At 52.1% G+C, this 21289-nt stretch overlaps 5 protein-coding genes across 5 annotated transcripts; 4 read left to right on the top strand and 1 right to left on the bottom strand.

The window, feature by feature from the left end:
• Window positions 1–200: 200 nt before the first annotated feature.
• On the top strand, window positions 201–1173 carry K441DRAFT_663790 (uncharacterized protein). Its single transcript, XM_067649258.1, has one exon. It carries the CDS (start codon window positions 412–414, stop codon window positions 976–978), a length of 567 nt encoding a protein of 188 aa, XP_067501577.1. The 5' UTR covers window positions 201–411; the 3' UTR covers window positions 979–1173.
• A 2247-nt stretch (window positions 1174–3420) lies between these two features.
• K441DRAFT_698135 (uncharacterized protein) lies at window positions 3421–6658 on the top strand. The gene has a single exon (XM_067653034.1). The coding sequence runs from the start codon at window positions 3869–3871 to the stop codon at window positions 6251–6253; it is 2385 nt and encodes a 794-aa protein (XP_067501578.1). The 5' UTR covers window positions 3421–3868; the 3' UTR covers window positions 6254–6658.
• Window positions 6659–8099: 1441 nt separating this feature from the next.
• On the top strand, window positions 8100–10117 carry K441DRAFT_663798 (levo-lactonase). Its single transcript, XM_067649259.1, has 7 exons — window positions 8100–8378; window positions 8437–8591; window positions 8659–8849; window positions 8907–9014; window positions 9072–9281; window positions 9331–9507; window positions 9565–10117. Exons 1-7 carry the CDS (start codon window positions 8205–8207, stop codon window positions 9771–9773), a joined length of 1224 nt encoding a protein of 407 aa, XP_067501579.1. The 5' UTR covers window positions 8100–8204; the 3' UTR covers window positions 9774–10117.
• Window positions 10118–10972: 855 nt separating this feature from the next.
• K441DRAFT_679277 (uncharacterized protein) lies at window positions 10973–11425 on the top strand (the record flags this gene model as incomplete). The annotated part of the gene is made up of 1 exon (XM_067651246.1): window positions 10973–11425. The coding sequence occupies one exon, from the start codon at window positions 10973–10975 to the stop codon at window positions 11423–11425; it is 453 nt and encodes a 150-aa protein (XP_067501580.1).
• A 1494-nt stretch (window positions 11426–12919) lies between these two features.
• Window positions 12920–16420, bottom strand: K441DRAFT_679278 (uncharacterized protein; the record flags this gene model as incomplete). The annotated part of the gene is made up of 1 exon (XM_067651247.1): window positions 12920–16420. One exon carries the CDS (start codon window positions 16418–16420, stop codon window positions 12920–12922), a length of 3501 nt encoding a protein of 1166 aa, XP_067501581.1.
• Window positions 16421–21289: the final 4869 nt, after the last annotated feature.

Raw genomic sequence — 21289 nt, forward strand, 5'->3', positions numbered from 1 at the left:
ATTGCAGTGTGTGTTGCGCGCGCACACCGGGGAGCCTGTACAGACTGTATCATTTGTTCCCCTTGCAGCAAATGCCGTGTGGCGTATTTTAGCGTATTGGAATGTGTTGCGTTTGGATATCAGGTCACCAGGCATTGTGGCCACTAAGAATAGATCTTATTGGCAAAGTCGTTCAGCTTGACGCCACGGAGGATCTAGATGCCTTGTGGTGGAGATGAACCTCCGGGAAAGTTGATAAATTGCCCTCCTTCCTCCTTCACGCGTCCTGTTCTTTAGCTCCTCTAGACGAGCGGCTCATCCGAACAACCCAGCCTTATATTGCTTAAGAATCTCCTTCACCATTGCCCTGATCACTTTGATCTACCTTATCAACAAAATCCATTCACTCATTACATAATCACTACCGCCAAAATGGCATACCAAAATTCGAGTCCTCAGATCGTGACCGGCACACCGGCCACAGGCAAAGGACCAATCTCCAAATGGTGGCCCATCGGTTGTTTCTGTTTCTCCGTCTTGTTCTTCGTCCTCGGCGGCGGCCTCATCGGCGCCTGGAGCACCAGCGTCGGCTGTTCCTACTACTACGATTACACCGACTACTGCTATGGCAATGTTGGTGAATGGAATGGAGGCATCGCCTGCCTTGCCATCGGCGCCGTCTTGAAGTTCGTGTTCTGGGTTCTCTTGGTTGTCTGGTGCGTTCAGCGCCGTCGTTCTCGTGCGCCAGCAACGATCGTGTACGTCAACGCTCAGGCGAATGCTGAAGCTGGCACTGTTCAAAAACCACAACCCGCAGCAACCGTGTATAGCGCGCCGCAGCCAAACTATACAGTTCAGCCGACCCCTGAGTACGGTGTTGCGGCTGCGCACGGCGAGGTTCCTGCCGAGAAGCAGGTGATGACGAGATATTGTGGCCAGTGTGGAACAGGCACCACAACTCTATTTTGCTCGAAGTGTGGATCTCAAGTCCCGAGGTAATCAGCTGGTAGATAGCTGGGTACAGTGTTCGTTATCTCGAATGGTTGGGGTATTAGGGGAAGCTGGAATATACTTCATGGTTATCTTCGTCCATATTCGACCGTTAATTTCCAGTCATTATTGTACCACTATATTGTTGCCGGCGTGCTTAACGATAGCTCGGTGTAAGGAGTACAAGCCGCAATACATACTTTCTCTACCTCTGATACTCGTTTCGTGACTTGCTTATCTCCATCTCATCTTCCCATAGGCCAATGACTTCATCGGGACTAAACATCATGATCCTTAAAGCACTTCGCAGTCACATGCCACTTCAGCTAAAGGATAGTCTAGATCGAGAATCAAGACTTTCCTTCATTATAGTAAGGCTATTCATCTTTCTACTAGCAGCTTAATTAACGTAGACGTTAGAGAAAGGTCTTTAACCGCCCGTAAATTGTCCTCTAGAGCCTCTAAAACACTAAACGTCTATATGGACGATTAATAAGAAAGTAGGAAGAAGGCAGTAACGAGAGGTTGCTGCTTAACTAGAGGACCTTATAGAGTCGGTAGAGGAGCCAGTATGCTACGGTCGCGCAGAGCCTATAACCTTAAAAACACCTAGATTATTAATTAACCAAATTAATCCCCTATATATTGTCTTTTATTTAAAGCTTTAAATGCAAGCTTTAAGCCTCTAGTGATAAATTTTATAATATTTGGTGGGCGGTAAGCCAAACTTCCTAATCAGGAACGTAGAAAATTAAGATCTTATAATTTTATATTAAATATCGCAATTATACTCCGCTAGATAATTAATTATAATATTAAGAATATATTACTACTTATTTTATACTTAAAACCGATAAAATTATATACTTCCTAGAATCGAATTATACAAATAGCTAAAATCTATTAAAAAGCTCTATATAGCTTTAAAAGTTCAATATAATATTAGATCTTTCCCGGAATAAAGTAATTATTCCTAAATATAACCTCTTAAAGCGGTACACGAATGTTCCTTTGAGGACTATTTGTTCCGGAATGAGGCGTGTACCGGTATAAAGCGGAACAAATCTACTAATAAAACTAACCAACAAGATTTAGACAAAATACGGCCAATTGTCTATATATAAATATTTTACATAATATAGCCACAACGTCGTTATTTAATATAATAGATAGAGAAGCTAAAGAGCTCCTACCTTATAGTATTTTTATAATAACTGGACGTTATAAAAGGGTCGAGATACAGCAGTGAAAAAGGCGGTTTTTGGTGTATTTTGATGCCCGGTGGAGATTTCGTTGGATAAGGAGCAGTATGCCCGCACCTGCGCGTAGTGCACGTACCAACGATCCATGGGGTCTGATTTATGAGATAAATATGGTCAGAATCCTGCCTGTCAGCGGCGCACGTGCTGATAGTCCATGCCGTTCTCCTGGGCCTTTTAGCTTTTATGGATGTACTCCGTTACAGCAGGCAGAAATGCGTCCTGAAATGCGGTGCTAACCCTAATGAGAAGTTAGAAGGTAGCGGTGAATTCAGAAATGCGCTTGTTGCAGCTATGAGCCCCCTTTCCACAGCCGGCACAGCGGAAAAAAAAGCATGGGAACAGGCAAAGGCAATAGTTGCGCTTTTACAAGAGCATGGAGCAGACCCTAGCGTAGTTTCCGGTTGTAAAAATGAGGAGTGGAATGAACGCTGGGATAGGAGCCTTGAAGTGGCGATTGGGGAGCCTAAACAAGAAGCCTGGCCCTCTGAGGTCTGTTCCGTTTAAATTCTTCGGATTATAATAGAAATTCCTTAAGGGCTGTTCAGTTCTTTAATGTTATCAACCGCTCCCACGCCCACTTCAATTATTCCTGGTCGTTAAAGGATATGAACATGACACCGCCAGACACTCTCATCGGCTAGACTCCAATCAGCCACGATGTGCTCGAGTTCGTCGTTTTCCTCTTGCGCCCGACCGCACCCTCTGACATCAATGCCACTGGGGAACGGGTAAGGAAATCGTAATGTTCTAGATGATGTGTGCTTATTTGAATTTAGAGTCCTTTTATTATTTCGTGACCGTTTGAAATCGGCACTGTGAAGTAGATATATTTGTCGTGCCGAATCCCTAAAGAAACATGTATCTGCGCTACACATTCCTTCTCGCACTTCTAGAGCGCCGCACCAAGCGTTTGAATCCTACATAACGCAAGGTTTAGGTTTCGAATATCTAAAAGCCTGGCGAGCCCTGATTTTGAGCAAGATGTCCCTCAGGAATCAGCGTGATGGTAAGTCCCTCATTACTAGTTCAAGAGTGCATTGAGTAGCTCTCGTGAGTCTCGTACAAGGCTTAGAGGTGAGAGATATCAGGGGATGAAGGTGAAGGCGAACTTGGTGAACAATAAGATTATCCCAAAGCCATTCACAGTAAAAAGAGAGGTTGAGCACAAAACCTCCAATCAATAAATACTGCTTATCATCCTGCTTTTATTTCTCAGGTAACTCATCTTGATTTAAATGCAACGGCTATTAGCTCACTTCACTTCAGCTCACCACTTAAGCGTTCATCTTTCCAACATGCGCCTACTTATTCTTCACCTCTTCGACCGCTCATGCTCTCTTGCGTGATGGTCGACCGATGACTTCTCCACACCAACCTCAACATCCCACGTATCGCGCCTTGCATCGTAATACGCTTCACTTCATAACGTCTCCTCAACACGCCGAGCTTATTAGGTTAAATTATAACGTGCGCTTGGGTTTCGTTCTTGAGCCTTAACTTCGATTCTCTACTTCGTTACCAGTGAATGACTTGCCAGGCTCTCATCCAAAGCCATATCATCTCTACCGAGCAGAAGTAATCTTCCTTATGCTTTTATCTAGTCTCAATATTCCCTAACGATCATCCTGGTCTCAAAAATGTCCACCACGATGACCGACACTCTTCAATCTCCTTTCCATTCCCCGTCAAACCAAGTCTTTTCCGCGTTCGACCGAGAAGGCTTCCCCCAAGCCTATGGCTCTCACGGTGACTATCATGATAGCTATCATGAAGATTACCAACATGATTACCAGGATGACTACCAAGTTGACCACCAGTTCAACTCAGGCGAAGCACCTCACAGTCATGGCCAACCTCTCTTCGGGAGCGTTTCTGACTCACAACTAAATTTCGATTTCGATCTCACCACGGACGATTATAATACCGACATCCTCTCCTATCTAGACCATCGCGGGCCGAGCTCTTTGCCCATCCAACCTCAGGACGAAGCTTCTCCCGCGCCCACCAGCCCCGCAAGTCATCCCAGCCCAGCATCCTCCAGCAACCCTCCAGCGGCAGAGTGCAAATACACGCTCCGTGCAACCGCCCGCAGTGGACTGAACATCCCACAAACGTGGTACGACCACGATGAGAGTGGCACCTACGACCCTGCCGATGAGCGGCGCCGGCCCGCAGCACCCAAGAAGCGTAAACTCTCTACGGTGAACGGGAAAGCGGAGGCCATCGGCAACTCGAGCGAGGAGGGCCAGAAGGAGCCGAGCCTGATCGCCAAGTTCCGCTTCGCATCGTGGAAGGCGCGCCAGGTGCTGCAGCAGTGCGCAGACAGCATTCCAGATGCGGGCGACGGTGACGCCTACGCACACGAGAACGGCTTCCTCAATGGCGGTGAGGATGATGAAGGCGGAGCTGGTCCATCTCATGCTTCGCCCTCTGACCACCACCACAATCGCCGCCAGAACCAGAACCAGGGCCAGGACCAGGACCTCAGCACCCAGCTCCCCGCCATCCCGGACCCGCTCGGCCTGGTATCCGATCTGCGTCACCACCCCGCCGCGCGTGGCTGCAAGATCTGCAGGGCGAACAACACAACCTGTCCTCTACAGTTGGTCGACGGGAGCTATCCCTGCACATATTGCGTGATGGAAGATGCCCACTGCGAACTGATAACCCCTCCAACCGTTAAAGACGCGTGTCTGCGCTGCCAGTGCCTCCACCGGCCCTGCTCCTACCTCGACGACGGGACCGCGGAGGGGCCATGCGATGAGTGCGCCGAGGAGTGGGAGAGGGAGCGAGACGGCGGGCACGGGAAGCATGGACGGGAGCCCTGTCTCGCGGGCCCGGCGCCGGGGAGTGTCCAGCGGGCGTGGATGGAGCTGATGCCAGTGCAGGAGCGGAAGTTCAAAGCCTGCACGGCGTGTCGGCAGGTGAAGAAGCGGTGCTCGCTGAAGAGCAAGACGGCGCGGCCGCCGTGTCGCGCGTGCAGGGACGTGGGGATCTCTTGTACGTTCACGGAAATCTGCAGGACGAATAAGGGGAAGAGGGCAGTCCGCGACAGCGACGGCGACGATGACGAGGACGAGGACGACGCAGCGGAAGAAACGGATGACGAGGATGATGGCGACGATGCAGTCCACCGGCAGCATGACAACGGCGCCGCCGACGTATCCCGCAACGCCCTTTCACGCCTCTCCCTCGACCCACCAACCCCCCGCCGCCCCGGCCAACACCAGCTCCCCGACCCCGACTCCTCCGCCGCATCCCGCCCTCCAACCCCTTCATTCCTCATGACAGATGCCCACGGCCACCGCGGCCTCACCACCACCATCACCACCTCCTTTACCCACCCCGTCACCTTCAACCACCCCCCCACCCCCACCCATCCCTGCCACTTCTGCGCCTCCCCCGCCTTCGCGCTCTTCGGGCTGGGCTCCCGCGCCGTCTACGCCATCGCGTGGGGCAGCGGGCTCGGGTACACGGAGCTCATCGGCGGACACGGCGCCGATGGGGTCGAGGCGAGCAGGATGTGTGCGCAGTGTACGGGGGAGCGGGCGCAGGTGGTGTTGTGTCCGGGCCATGGGTTTGTGGCGGTGGAGGAGGAAGGGGAGGAGGGGTTAGTGGAGGCGATGGAGCGGCTTGTAGAGGCGGCGGAGGAGGCGGAGGGGGAGAGACGCAGGTGGTGTTGGGTTTGTTTTGGGCTTGCAAGGTGGAGGTGTGCGGTGGATCAGGGAGGGGTTCTTGTGGAGGGGGGTGAGGGAGATGGGGCGGATGGGGAAGGGTGTGGGCTCAGGCTCTGTGAGCGGTGTGTCGGGTGGTTGGTTGAGCGGTTTGAATGCGATTTGGATAGGATGGTGGAGGCTGTGCAGGGGGGTGTGGAAGTGGGAGGGGAGGATGGGAGGGAGTTGATTGTGCGTGCGGATGTCGAGTTTTTGAGGACGGATGGGCTGTTGATGCGGAATCTGACGGCGATGGCGGAGGCAGAAGCAGAGGTAGAGGTGCAAGGTGAGATGGAGGCGGACTACTGAAGTTACTGGAAGATCAGCATCTTGAGATGTTCCCATCTTCTGGAGCGCGGTTCGCTCAGCTGGGTTGAAAGGCAGGGCGTTGAAAGGAAGCTTTGTGAGTTTCGTTCGTTGCTCAGGTCTGCTCTAGTCTGCTTCAGCATCTTGTTCAAGCCTTGTAGTGCGCTAGCTTGCCTTCGTGATTGAGGTTTTGGAGTACGGATCTGTTTCCACCTTCCTCCATTCCCTGCCATGATTCTCCCCACTAGCACCGTCCGCTTTCTTTAAAAGGGTACAGCGTATTCGATTTGCTCTTTCTTGCTTGGAGTCCTGTCTCTATGGCTAATTATTTCTTCCCACTTCTTCTATTTCTTTCCAATAATCCAGCTCACCATGTCTTTATGGGCAGTCATTAATCTTCCGAATTTCCCGAACTTTGACTGGTCAGAGATCTCGACCCAAACGACTCACTAAGGACATTACGCTTTGGTTGGCGCTTGAGAGTTTGAAAATCGAGGAGCTGCAGCTGATGGCGGAACCTTTAGATCAACATGCCTCCGCCGCTAACAAAATCCTCGGCCAGCCAAAAGAATCTTCCAACTCCACAGTTCGCTCGTGATAGAGCGGATTGCGCTCGTCGACATCCAAGGCCGATAGTTCGATAGCAGTGATGTCGGAATAGAAAGGTTTGTCGTCCGTGACCAGTGGCCCAGGCACCATCTGCACCGCCACCGACGACGACATCAACTCCCGTCTCCGCACTGTCGTCGCTGAAATGCAAGTTGTATTTCCCTTTGGCTTTTGCGTCTGCTTCGACGCGAAGCAATTTGCGATTCCACTAAAGGGTTGTTCGGTTGCAATATGGAGGCCTCACATTCAGTTCATAATCCGTTTTGTCTACACAGCCTTAAAATTTTAATGTTCCTCTCACCGCTCGCAAAACGCCAGAATAGTACGTACGCTAAAATATTAGCAACTTTACCGTATACAGCGTGACAGCTTCTAAAATGGAGCTCTTGGCGTCATTTCAATATGGAGCTTGAAACTCCATATTCGGATTCTATTTCAATCTGAAGACTCCATATTGCACACGCCCGTGCAACCTGTAGAGCCACAGACGCGTGTCAAATTGGGAGGGAACGCGTTAGTTCATATTCAATCTGACGGTTTTGCAACCGAGCATTCCCTAAATGTGTCAGGTTGGTGAGATACTGTCATTGTCAAAATATCGGTAAAAATCGCCAAGCCGCACGATGCGCATAATCCCCATAGCCCCGCCAATATTGCTCTATATTTAATAAATAGAGGCCTATTTTATAGCTCTATTCTAGGTCTATAAAATAAGCCCTTATTTATATAACTTAGGGCTATTTTAGTAGAGTTGTAGGGGGTACTTATTTTTGGCCGTTTAATAAAAAGTCGCTTGTTAAAAGATTAAGTATATAGTTGGATATATAGACGGAACATCGTATTTGAGGATAGCGGTAGCGTCTAAATAGGTCCTTAAATTTACCGGATAGGACTAGTGCGAATGCGGCGCTAGTTGGCTATATAAGCATAGGTATAAACTTAAAGGTATTAATTATAAATAAGATGCTTTAAAGAATAGTAAGGTATAGAGGGCTCTATAATTAATAATTATTAATAAAGATTAAAGAGATTTAGCTAAAGACGCGTGAATAAAGGTATATTAATTACATAGAGACCAGGTAGTTAATTGGTGTAACGAATTGTGGGACTTCGGCAGGGCCCCCTGGCTGCTTGCGACCCACCTACAAAATATAACCCTGATACCGTAGTACATTATCGGTAATAACGGAGTCCACGGGCTTCTCCGTGATAATCTTAATATATGTACATTAGCGGACAGGCATCGATACGAAGCCTCATTCAACGAGTATTAAGCTTGTGGTGTCCTGTCTTGATCGGCCAATTACGGACGTTCCAGACTACTCTCGCCTGCTCCCTCATCACCATGCCGTCTACCATCGCGGTCCTCGCCGCCGGGATCATTATCAGTACGGCTCTCGGTCCGGCTTCATGGAGTGCCTTGGCGCAGAAGTTACCTGCAGCTGCCCAGATCATCGATCAGAAGGTGTTCAATGTTTTGGATTTCGTCCCGCCGCCCACGGAAGCCAATGACTCAACGGTACGTCTTCGCTCTCCTTTAAAGCTACCGTAAAATCGCAATACTAATAGAAACATAGGTATTCCTCTGGCCTGGGGTCACTCAGCAGTCCCTGACCGCCAAACCATTCCACATCTACGACGATGAGTTTTACGATGTGATTGGGCCCAACCCGTCCCTGACTTTGATTGCGTCCTCGGATACAGACCCCATCTTTCATGAAGCAGTCACATGGTAGGTTGAACATCTCTGCCGCACTCCAGCGAAGGTTCAAGTCTAATCCAGTGGTCCGAAACCTCAGGTACCCCCCTCGGGATGAAGTCTTCTTCGTCCAGAACGCCGGTGTTCCCGCGGCAGGGACAGGCCTCAACAAATCTTCTATCATTCAGAAGATCTCTCTCGCCGAGGCAGAGGCAGTGCGTAAAGGAACTCTTGCTGCCGCAACGGTGACCGTCGTAAACACGTCGAACCCCCAGGTCATTAACCCCAATGGTGTGTGCAGTCCATCCGAGTTACAGCTTCAAGTTGTGGTTCACTAATCCGCCACAGGCGGCACGAACTACAAGGGCCAGATCATCTTCGCCGGTGAAGGCCAAGGTCCGGACGTGGCGTCGGCCCTGTATGTCATGAACCCTCAGGAGCCATATAACACCACTAGTAAGCGTCACATAACTGAATACAAGAGTCCGAAGCTCCAAACCTGACAGTACCCAGCCCTCTTGAACAACTATTTCGGTCGACAGTTCAATTCACTCAACGACTTGGTCGTCAATCCCCGCAATGGCGACCTTTACTTCACAGACCCTTCCTATGGATATCTTCAAGACTTCCGCCCCCTTCCCGGATTGCGCAACCAAGTATACCGCTACAACTTCTCGACGGGTGCGGTCACAGCGGTCGCCGACGACTTCACGCTTCCCAACGGTTAGTTCGACATATATCCTTGAGTGCGTATTTTGCTCACAATCAACAGGCATTACATTCTCTCCTGACGGCCAGCGCGCGTACGTGACGGACACCGGCATCGCACTTGGTTTCTACGGTCGTAATCTATCTTCGCCAGCATCTGTGTATCAGTTCGACGTGAACGAGGACGGTACTTGGCAAAACCGCAAGACCTTTGCCTACGTCCCATCTTTCATTCCGGACGGTGCGTTGCGCTAATTTAACATGACGATCCAGGCAAATTGACTGACATCTATGGCAGGCGTGCATACCGACTCCGAGGGTCGTGTCTATTCTGGCTGCGGCGACGGTGTCCATGTGTGGAATACCTCGGGCAAGCTCATCGGCAAGATTTACACGGGCACCACGGCGGCCAATTTCCAGTTCGCCGGCAAAGGACGTATGATTATCACCGGGCAGACCAAGCTTTTCTACGCCACACTTGCTGCGTCTGGCGCCGCTCTTACTTGATTGTCGGGTATCAGACAGATTAAGACACCTTTACCGCCGACATGCAGACGAAGGCGGGTGGTAGCCATAACTTATAGGGCGGAAGAGATAACCGGAGGGGTTTAGAGTGGCGTCGGCTTATAGTGGCCATAATACAGATAATATTTCACTCGCTTATGCTGGAGACCAAATTGATAAGCTATATAGTTCACGGGGATGGAGCCGGAGCAAGGAGTNCATGTGTATTGGCCTTAGTAATCGATGGTATTGGCCCAGTCGCGCCCGTACGCCTTCTTTAACGGCGCAATAGTAGTCCTCACGACCTGGGTGACGACATCTAACCGACCAAGAAGCAGCGGCGGAGGTAGTAGCGGCTGCAGTTTAGTTTATAGGCTGCGGAAGGTCCGCTAAAGGTCGTTAGGACCGTCTACTTCTTTTCTCCTATATATATAGAGTTAGAAAGGTAGTAAGTTTAAAAAGAGTAAACAAAGAATTAACCCTATAAAAGTTATAGGTCTTATACGGAAGCCTACGACGGTTTGTTGCAAAGTCAGCGGAAGAGCGATACTGCTTACAGGCAGTATAAAATGGGCGGTTAGAAGGCATTTAGGCGGTAGGTAGGGAGTAGTATTTAAGCAGTAAGGGGTAGGATTTGAGGTCGCGAGGTTGTAAGGTAGTAAGGTCGCGAATTTGATGGGGTAAGCACGTCCCTAAGCACGTCCCTTGTATTAGGTGACCCGACAAATAACAACCCATCAAAAAAATTAATTCAGTACTATAGAAGAAGAAGAAGAAGAAGATATTAAGAGCCGTCCATGCGAGCTTCGGCTGAGTCGCCAATGGGTAATCGTCTGGTAGTGGTGGCAGAGTCTTCCAAGCTTCGTATTCGTCCGACGCGTCGATAGAGCTTTGAGCCACGCGGCTGGTGTTACCTAAATAGTCCTGTTTGCTCCATTTGCATACTCAGAAATATCCAAAATCGTTCATCTACAACACCAAAAATCTATCACGAACTTCAGATCTCTGCCAAAATTATATATATATTTCCTATTAAGCGGTCAAGCAAGCAAGCAAGTAGACCCTCTTTTGGCTTGCTGGCTTGCCCAAATCAGGCCCTTCGGCTTGCTTAATAGCAAGTCTGCTTAAGAGAGATAGGCCTTACGCTAGCCGATGTTATCATCCTTGATATTCGCACACTGCTAGACGACCGTCGCATCAAAATGATGAATGAGAATGAAAAAGACCGGGCAATGTGCGAAGCGTATAACGTAACTCGGGAGATGTTGCAAATGATCAAACCAAAGATCATTGTTTCATGCCAATGCAGCACCCTTAATATAAAATGGGGTGGTGGTACACACGATATCGCTAGGAAGCTATGTTCGTCGATGAGAGGCGCAGAAAATGGAGAAGTCAACGAGACGTATATCGAAGGCCATAAGATTCACGTAGTACAAGCATATCACCCCGGAGGCTTCTTGAATCATCGCAGTCATGAAGACCCTAATGGGGAACGTTTGAGGAGGCTCCTTCTAAGGGTATATCGCCCGTGTGACTGGGAACTAAAGCGGAAGGAAGTTGAAGCTAAGGTAGTTTCGATGAATAACTTCATCAACGAACTTGGCCATATATACGGGTTTGCCCACGGATATCTCAGATGGGTTTCCAATTGAGAGGTTTTACCTGAGCTAATTTTGGCGGGTAGGGTGCTATTTTATATGGCTCCGGATATTTCCGCCGGCTAGGCATGTTTTCAGACTATTTTAGCTCTGTTTTGGATTAAAATAAAGATACATTTTAGCTAATTACTCACGTCTACTTGTCAAGTCGTCTCCGAACGCTGCGTCGCTTGCTCCCGTGAAGACTTGACTACCTGATCAACAACACCGACGTTTCGCCAAGACCTTCCCAACGATTCTGATTTGTCCGACCGCGAATCGCGGTGCCATAGGTACCCAAAAATTGCGGGGTACCCTCTCACCTTGATACCCTTCCATGTAGCTGCCTTCTGGCAGAGGCACTTATCTTGGACTTTATCATTGCTATTTGTTCCGAACTTGAGGCTGCTATTGAAACTGCCATTGAGACATAATGTAAGAGCCCTTCCGGCCTCTCTATTCATATTCACGTGAATATTTAAGAGGTTAGCATTGGGCACTAGTATGTATGCAGAAAAATTTTCCTTTGCTGGCACAGGTTGAAGCCCACTTACATGCTCAAAGAGATGAAATTTCTCGGAATACCCTGAGTATTTACACTTCTTTCTTTAAACTTTGCTTTTCCATTTCCTTCCTAGTCTTTTTATAGCTGGCTGTTGGGTTGTTGACAGACTAGCAAATAGACAAAACCTTCACATGCTGACATCCTCACGCCGGTTGAAGAGGTAAAGTGGCCCAGCCCGCCCTGCATATTTTACAGCACGAGCCCTTCCACCAGCCACACCAGAAAGCGCCGCAAGACCTGCTACCAATCCAACACCATAACGTCTCATTGAGCCATCCCTGGACTGGGGAAGAAGACATCGCAGCCTGCTGTACATTGGATGCAGCGGTATTGGCGTCAGCGTTGCCAGTTGCCAGCAGGCAACTTTCTTACCCACCCCTATCATTTTATCCTCAAGCCCTATGCTTTCATATAATCCTTCAGTCTTTCTGTCGACGGATACGCGTGATGGGTTGCGTTGCGGTTCTGGATGGATGCCGGACACTGCCATCTTTCCTCCTAATCGACATCTGGACACCGTGCTAGGTCGCCTGACTCTTGCTGACATCGGTCAAAGTCTGCCGAGTAATACTTTGGGTATCGAAGAGCGTTTTGAGATTAACGTTATCTATCGATATAGACGTTCGGCAAGGCCAGGTGGCTTTTGCTGCTTTCGTCCGTTAGCGTGCTTATGGTCGAAAGCGGCCGCTGATATAGGATTCTCCAAACCACTTCACACGCAATAGGCCCAGAACCAATATCAGACGTAAACCGAGTATCTTTCCCGTATTATAGGAGACATATTAGTGATCGACTTTTAACCCCCCTATCTGGTCAAAACCCAAAGAAACTCGTATCTCATAAACCCAAATATACAGCCCCTCCAAAAATTAAATCCACACGAGTGTGAGTGCTACGCCAACAAGCCTCTCCCCCTACCTCCTCTCACTCCATCTCTCACCCCCCTAAAACGGCCACAACCCCCCTAGACACCCCGTCTTCTTCTTCTTCTTCTCCTCCTTCTCCCCTGCATCCCACTTCTCATTCGCCGCCGCAACCCTCTCCCTCTCCCTCTCCTTGCGCTCAAACTCCGCCTTCTCGCGCCCCGCCTTCCAGCGCACCAACTTCTCCCTTTCGCGCAACAGCCTCACGCTCTCGGGCGTCAACCCCGTCAAGTTCTCCCCCTTCGCTAGCACTATGCTCTCGCGCTCCCAGCCGGCACCGAACTGCTTCTCGGACACCGAGACGGACGCCGAGGGCGGGGCAGAGAAATCGTCAGCTTTCTCTTTGCCCTTGCCCTTGAAGACGGGGAACGGCTCCGTGACGCTAACGCTGACGCTGGTCCCGCTCATCACGCTCTCGGGCCGGCGCGCGAGGCCAGAGGTGCGGTTGTTGCCGGGGCCGCTGCCGGGGCCAGGGCTGGTCCCGGAACCAGCCACAGAACCCGCACCCACACCCCCCCTCACACTCCCCTCAGCGCTCGAATCCCTGCCCCCACCACCACCACCTCCTCTTCTCGAACTAACCAAACTCTCCCTCCTCTTCTTCTCCGCCAACCTGCGCCTCTGCTCCTCCAGAAACTTCAAACTCGCCTCCGTCATCGCCCCATCCGGCGGCGGCACCGGCGCCGTCAGCGCCGCCAGCGCATCCAGCTGCTCCTGCGTGACGTGTCTGGGGTCGCTCTTGCGGCGCTTCTGGAGGGTATTTCTCTGGGACTTTGTGCTCCCGAGCGAGAAAGTCGATTTGGTGGATTTGGTGCTCTTGGCCGACTTGATAGATTTAGTCGAGTGGAAGGAGTGCAGCGAGGTGCGGGATTTGGAGCGGGGCGGGGATGCGGGGACGGGGACGGAGGTGCGGGCGGGGAGGGAGTGGCGGGGCTGCCGGCCACGCTGTTGCTGTTGCTGCTGCTGCGGAGACCGAGACCATTCGCGCGGATCCAGCTCCGTGTGGGACGGGATGACGGGCAGCGGCGAGGCGGCGCTGCTGCGGCGCGGCCTCTGGCGCGGCGGAACGCCGACGGATGGGTACATCTGGCCTTGGCTGTGTCTCTTCATCTTGGTCGGAGTTCCCGTCTCGCTCTCCGTCCCGCTCTGGCTCTGCCCCGCGCCCTGTAGCCTCTGGCGCGGCGGGACGCCGACGGATGGGTACATCTGGCCTTGGCTGTGTCTCTTCATCCCGGTCGGAGTTCCCGTCTCACTCTCCGTCCCGCTCTGGCTCTGCCCCGCGCCCTGCAGCATCAGCGGGATCGGCGCGTGCTGTGCGGCGATGCGGGAGGCGCGCTTGGAGGCGCGGTCGGCGGACGTGGGTCCCGTTGCTCCTGCCCCTATCCCTACTCCGCCAGCGCCAGCTCCAGTTCCAGAAGCAGAGGCAAGCATAGGCGACGGCGACGGTGACGGCGTAGGAAAGATGCTCAGCTTCCCCCCGCTCTTCTGGCGATCGACCTGGCTGACAATATGCGCGTTGCTAAGACGGATCTGAGCGCTGCCGCTGCTCTTGCGGCGGTGGACAGGTGACGTCGGGTGCGTTGCCTCCCCACTACGGCGGAGTGACACCGTATGAGCGTGCGTGAGGCCCGGCCCGGCGCCGCTGGTGCGACGGCTGCTGTGGCCCGAGAGCTGGCCGGCGCTGGGCGGGCGGTTCAGCTGCTGCTGCTGCGCGTTGATGTGCCCGTTGTTTGGCTGTCCGGGCATCGGCCCGTTCAGGTGGTCGTTGCTGAGCTGCTTGCCCGCGGGGGTCGCTGCCATCTGGCCGATGCTGCCGTGCCGGCCCACGCCGGCTAGGTCGAGGTTGGTCTGACTGGGCATCGTGAGCGGCGGGAAAGGCGAGAGGGCGGGCAGGACGGGCGAGCTGCCCATCTCGATGCCGCCGCCACCGCCACCCTCGCCCTCGCGTCGGGGACGTCGCCGCTTCGCCTCCATGCTGTCCTGTTTCTCGACGCGTTGTACGTTAGTCATGCCAGGCGTCAGCGTGACGCCGTCCTTCGAGTACCGCGCGCTGCGCCGCTGCGCGAAAAACTCGCCGCCCAGCGCCCGCGAGTTGCGGTTGCCGACGCCTTCGCCGTTCAAGACTCGTGAGGAGCGTTGTCCGCCCGTGCTGGCGCGCTGGGCGGCTGCGTTGCCGGTCGCGCCCTCGCGGGAGAGCCGCCGCCGCAAGGAAAAGTTGACGGTGGGCCGGTTGCCACCAGTGCTGGGGCGGTCTTCCGAGGAGATTTCCTCGTCCAGCTGAGACGAGTCGATATAGGGCTGGGCGGAGCGGGGGATAGGCGAAACGTTGGCGCCTGTGACGATGGAGGGCCGGGCGGTGGAGAACTGCTCGAAGGCTGTGCTGCGAGGCCTATGTTTTCGTTTCTGGCCCTCGCTGGCGCTGCGTGCTAGGGGGACGACGGTAGAGCCCGGGCCGTGGAGGGAAAGGTCGATGAAGTCGGTGTCAGGGTGAAGGTGCGGGGCGTAGGAGTAGGTATTCGGCATGAAATTCTGCGGGACTCTCGACTTCGGCGTCCATTTTGTAGAATTGGAGAATTGGTTCCGAGCGGCGAGACGGTCGGTGGTTTGGAGGGTTCGTCGACGTATTTGGGCGAGTTGCCCGGGGGTTAATTGCTGAGCGGATCTATCTCTAGGCGGGAGGGGCGCAAGAGGATTAGAGTACATGGTCAAGGCCTGGTGAGAGAGCGGGTGGACCTTGGCCGGGTCGAAGATGTTGGTGGAGGTGAAGGAGGTTGCGGTGTAAGGGAGGGGGGAGGTGAGGGGAGTGTTGGTGGAGGAGTTTTTGGACGGGTTGGCGAGGGTCTTCAATTGGGGACGAATTTTTTTGGAGTAGCCCGATGGTGGAGAGCGAAGTGGATTGGAAGATGGATTGGGATCTGCAGATGAGGCGTTTTTGGCGGAAGTTTTAGGGATTGGCGGCATGCAGGTGACAGCGATCGCGGTGCTGGTTGCGGTGCTGCGCTTGCTCTTGTCCTTATCCGCCCGAGAGTGCGTTTCGAGGCGCTTTGATAGCTCTTTTTGGGGGGGGCTGGGCTGGGGGGAACTTGGTCGAGCGAGACGGCCTGGTGCGGGACTCGGAGCTGCTCCACTCCGTCGCTGTAGCACCTGATCGACATCGAAGCTGCGGTGGTGCTCGAGGCTCTTCGCGAGGAGGGTTTCGATGGCAAAAGACGCTGGCTGTGAGGGCGAGCCGGGGGTCAATTGCCCACCCAGACTCTTGCGTCTGCCCTTGACCACATCCCCTTCGATCTTGACGAGGTCCAGACGCCGACAGAGCTCTCGAGGGTCGAGCGGGAGATCGGGCCTTGGCTTGAAGGTATTGGCGCGATTGGGGTTGGACTTGGAGCGCGGCAGCTGTGGCTGCTTTGGGTCGATATTAGTTGGAGTTGATCTGGAGTTGATCCGAGTTGATTTTTGGTGTTGACATTCCAACCCCAAGGTCTCGGGATGATGACTTACTCGGGAAGCCGCAGGGACTGGCATCCTCACAGCCAATCATCCCCCGCTTCCTGGGCTTTGTGCCTGGCGACGTGCGCTCGGCTCTCCTCACAAACCACGGGCAGGCGAAGCATCTAGTGATGCACGGCAAAGCATTAACGGCAACGAAGAATGCCGTGTTACCGTGGTGTCGTGCCTGATCGCCACCGCCCGACGGTTGGGAGAAAGCTGCCGTATAAGTATCACAGCATCTCGGGCATTTTCAGCGCGCAACGGTAGTGCTTGTGATGGTAGACGCCAGATGGCTTAGCATCTCTTAGTGGTTCTCCTCTCGACGGTTGGTCGTGCGAACGGCGTGGTGCTTGCATCTCAATTCATCTCCGTTTCTGGACGAGTGCAGTTCAAAGCGGCTAGCCACCACTCTGGCCCATTGCATGGCCGTGCATCTGATTAATTATTGTTGCCCTTGCTTTTCATTGATTATTGTTGCCCTTGCTATTTGCCTGCCATTTGTCGGCCGTCTCGCTTCCATGCACCGATAGAAAACACTCCTCGATTCGGACACCTGTGATGCACTAACTGCGTGCATGACGCCGCAGGGGGTGGGCCCCACAGCAAATCGCCTTCCAAGTCTCATAAGGCGCCAGACGAGCGGGACGAACAAGACGGAGCTGTTGCAGTTTCAGGCGTGGAAGCTTCAGCTCCTTTGAAGTGCACTCCTAATCCGATGGCGTCTCTAGAGTCGGTTGTTTCAGGGGCTGGAGCCATCCTCGTGCGCTATAATTTCGCACGCGCAGCCTTGTCACAGCTGTCAAGGAGCCTGATGGGGCTTGCCGAAGTCCGGACGATGCCCCTATCACCATCCGACTATCCCCATCACGACCTCATCTACACGCCTGGGCATCACTGCGATTTCAAGAAACATGCTTGAGCATCCTGCTGTTGTGGCCCCGCCCTGAGTTGCATTGCAAAATCTGCGATACGTACGTTCACCAGGCATCATGTCATTGCGTACAGTCGAGCAGCTCGTGCTGTACACTACCTCTTTGCATCTCGTTGTAAGTGCGTGTTGATCGTGGCGATCAAACTGCGCGGAATTATCTCAAATAGGTAGAAATACGTTAAAATGGTCGTGCTTGGTACTTAAAAACGTACGAAATTATCCCGTCTGATCGCCAAGACCAACAGGCGGTGTACTTGTATCCCCCCAGATCCGGAAATGGCGTACTTTCTTCACTTCGGAATCGTCGCAATCTAGGGTGGCCATACAAAGCATCGTCGTTGCCGATTATCAGATCTATGATACGGTCGATGCCGCTATCTCTAGAACTGCTTCTTCCTTGATAATCTGCATGGTAAGACGGGAGATCTGCAACACCATTGTGAACTGGACCAGGTCATCTCGTTTAAAAATAATATAAAAAAAAATACCGCATACCGCCTCATGAAAATATCTTTCCATAGAGGTCAACCACAGCATTGTCAAGATTTCTTCAAAGATTAAGCTTCTGCTACCCGGCATCCCTGTCTCGGACATCAGAGAGTCAGTTATGCGGATCCCGAAGCATGGTCTCGGATCGCTTCCGCCGCCTGTGGAGCCTCAAAAGAACCGTCATGGCAGCATCTCGAATCAACGGCCTTCCAAACCTTTTTGTTTCTTACTGTTAGCGTCGGCTAGCATACAGCACCCAGGCGCGTCCGGTGGTTAGCGTGTTTTATTAACTTTCCCTTAAACAGCAAAAATACCAAAACTTCCCCTACAAAAAGGCCGTGCAGACGTGGCTGCGCTAACCACCGGAATTGACGAGAGGTGTACAGCCAGAACAAAGCAAATAGCATTGTAGAGATGCAGTTTGTCATAGTAAAAAGCCTAAAAGCATAGAAGAAAGCTCGTTTCCACACAACGCCTCTAGCAGACCAACTGCGAGGTGCAGAAAGAACGTGCAGATGTATTCATTACTTGCATCAGGCCGTAGCTTTTGAAGCAGCATTATCCAGCGAACGAGACGGCTAATAACTAGATTATGGTCCATATTTTCTCGCGGAGAATCGGAATACTTTGCCTCAAGCATCTGTCCCGTCTGTTTCTCAACATTCCTGAGTTGTTGAAGTTTAAAATTTTCTTGCTCTGGAACCCGACTAGGATATTTGAAAATGGACCGTGCAGTGGCTTCTGGAGAGCACAGTGCACGGAGACAATATAGTATACAGTGGCCCATAACAGCATTGGCTGCTCATGCCCGTCACAACTCAACCCCTACTCAAATGATGAGAATTGACTCATACGCCTCCTAGCTGGAAAGCACAGACATGAGGATCAATACTCTAGCCAACAGCATCTTCGTCATTTCACTTACTCGATTCAAAATGAGTGCCATGAAAGGGCATGTGTAGGTATGCGAGTTCAGGGTGAAAAAGCAGAATTAGGTTATTTTGCCAACCATACGAGTAAGTAGGCTGTCAGCCCATACGTGATACCCCTTTGTAGAATCTATTCACAGCAGCCCATTTCCTACAACACAACGACCTCTGTTCGTACAGCTATCCTTGCATGCTCTAGCAAATTCAACACAACTCATGTTGCCTCGTTCCGCCTAGATTCACTATCAACAACCTCGTCTGCCGAATACCAAACCCCGCCGTGCATCACAAACCTTGGAAACAACCTCTAAAATCACTATTCATAGCAAAGGAGCGGAGGGTCATCTTTACAGCTTCTTCGTCTACCTAGAATAGACAAGCTGGTACACAACACAATTGCCATCGCTCTGACCACGGCGCTGGCACGGCCAACTCCCCCCAGCAAATCCCCTTCAAGCCTCAAGCCCTCGCAAACCCTGAGCTCCTCGCCCGCTCCCACCATGCCGATCCCTCTCCCGCCTTCACTCACCCCTCCTACTGCGGCCAGGCGTCCTCCCGAACCTCGTCCCACGCAACCAGTCCGCGTTTAATTCAACCTACCCTACCCGCTCCTTCCGCTCCTCCCCGCCGCTGCCGTCGCCCGCCCAAGTCCATAAAACACCTCCCTCATTTCCTCCGTGACACCCTGCAATCTCTCGCTCCACGCCACCGACGTCGCAGTTGAGGGGGGGAAGGCCGATCGCCCACTCCAGCTCCTCCCCCAGCTCCAGCGCTCCCAACAAACCCAGATCCTCGAAGAATGCGGCGGGGCCTTTGCGGAATTTGTAGGTTGGGGGCGGAGTGCGGTTTGCGGTAGCGATGACGTGCGGGAGTGACGAATTCGTCTAGAATCTGTAAGAGCGGGAGGGGAAAGGATGCGGAGAGGCTTGAGTTTGCATGAGAGTAAGGCGAGAGGGCGAGGGGAGGCATGGCTGGCGCCGCAACTCATCGTGTAAGCGGTTGAGTTGTGCGGGCCTGCAGGCGGTTGGCGGGCGGGGCTGAAGGAGAGGCTGCGGGGTTGGTTGAGAGAGTCCTGGTGGTGCTGGGTGAGTGTTGGTGCTTGTGGGTTCTGCGCTCTGTATCTAAACTCCGAGAGCGACGGCGACCTCGGTCTCTACTACAAGAGGGCGGACGGGGTTTTTGACGGTATGTGTTATGTTGGTGATTCCTACGGCTCCCTTCTGCTGCGTGTTCGCGGGATCGTTCACTTGATGAGGAAGTAACTCGTGGAGGAAGTGGATGGCCGCCACGCTTGTTTAAGGAGGTAGACTTCAAGAGTTTCTTGGCCATACTCTGGCGTATTACTAGCAGGTTCGGAATTTGAGTCACTACTGTCGATGGATCGTTCGTAGGGAGGTGCTGCGCCCTGCTCTGTTATATTTTCGGTCTTGTTCTCCCGCGCTTGAACGTAAGCTTGAGTCTGTCAGTTCCCTATTGAGGTCTTTCAAGAGTGTTCTGCCTGCGCTGTGATGACGCAGGATGGGCTCAGCTTTTTGGAAATAAGTGCCTAGGCGTAATTTGGTTTCTGGGAAGATCAGTGGCATTCATGAACTGTGTTTTAGTGACTCAGAAATCTGTGATAGAGCCCGGGAATAGCCTTCCACAAATGAATCTTATAGTCTAGAAGTAATAAGATTTGAGGAAAGAAAACAGAGGGTGGCGTGTCATTATGGTAGCCGTTGCTGTATTGTATGAAACAAAAGACTGCCGAGAAGGGCATTTAAAGGAAACGACATGTAGAACCATAGCAGCTGTATGCCAGCACATTATTGTGTTACGTATTGGGGGTGAAGGGATCTAGTGCTAATGAGTCAAAATATACAAGATGAACCGTTTCGGATCACTTCAGACGATGCAATAATTGACATGGAAGACATTACATTGGAACTTTTCAATATGGAAACATTCCAGAAAATCCAGGAACACATCAAGTAAACATAGCGCGAGTGGTACTTCAAAGTGAATAGAGACACTATTTCTTTTACTCACTCTCAGGATATCGATAGAGATCTACTTTTCGATGGTGGTTATGCCTGTGAATTAGGAAGTCGGAAGAGGCGAGTTTGAGAAATATATGTGAAAAGTGGCTCAGAGCAGTGAACTGTGGCTCCCAGAGCAGAGTGAATTGGCGAAGATGTTTCAGTCTGTTCACCTTGCTGGCAAATCTCCTCTCGAAGCCATTGATAGAAGCGGGTGAAGAGCTCGTGTTCAAATCAAAGTGCGCTCCACATGACTTTACACTTTCGTTTCATTTCGCTTAGCGCCCAGCCCCAATTTTGGAAGCCGTTGAGAGAAGGCTCAGTTGCAGCAAGGCGGAGGAGCCGGATGCATCTTCTGACATCCAACATTTTGCTTCAATATCGGAACCGAGACGGTGCGATATGCATTAACAACGTGGCCGGGTTAGGCCTCCGATCGCTCGGGAACTCTAGGTTTGCCACTAGAAGCTGACGCCGCTCATGGAATTCCCGGGGTTAAACCTGGTTACGGATCTCAACGTCGTTTGGAGGATGC

Source organism: Cenococcum geophilum, assembly GCF_001692895.1.
Source record: "Cenococcum geophilum 1.58 unplaced genomic scaffold K441scaffold_34, whole genome shotgun sequence".
Classification (NCBI taxonomy): domain Eukaryota; kingdom Fungi; phylum Ascomycota; class Dothideomycetes; order Gloniales; family Gloniaceae; genus Cenococcum; species Cenococcum geophilum.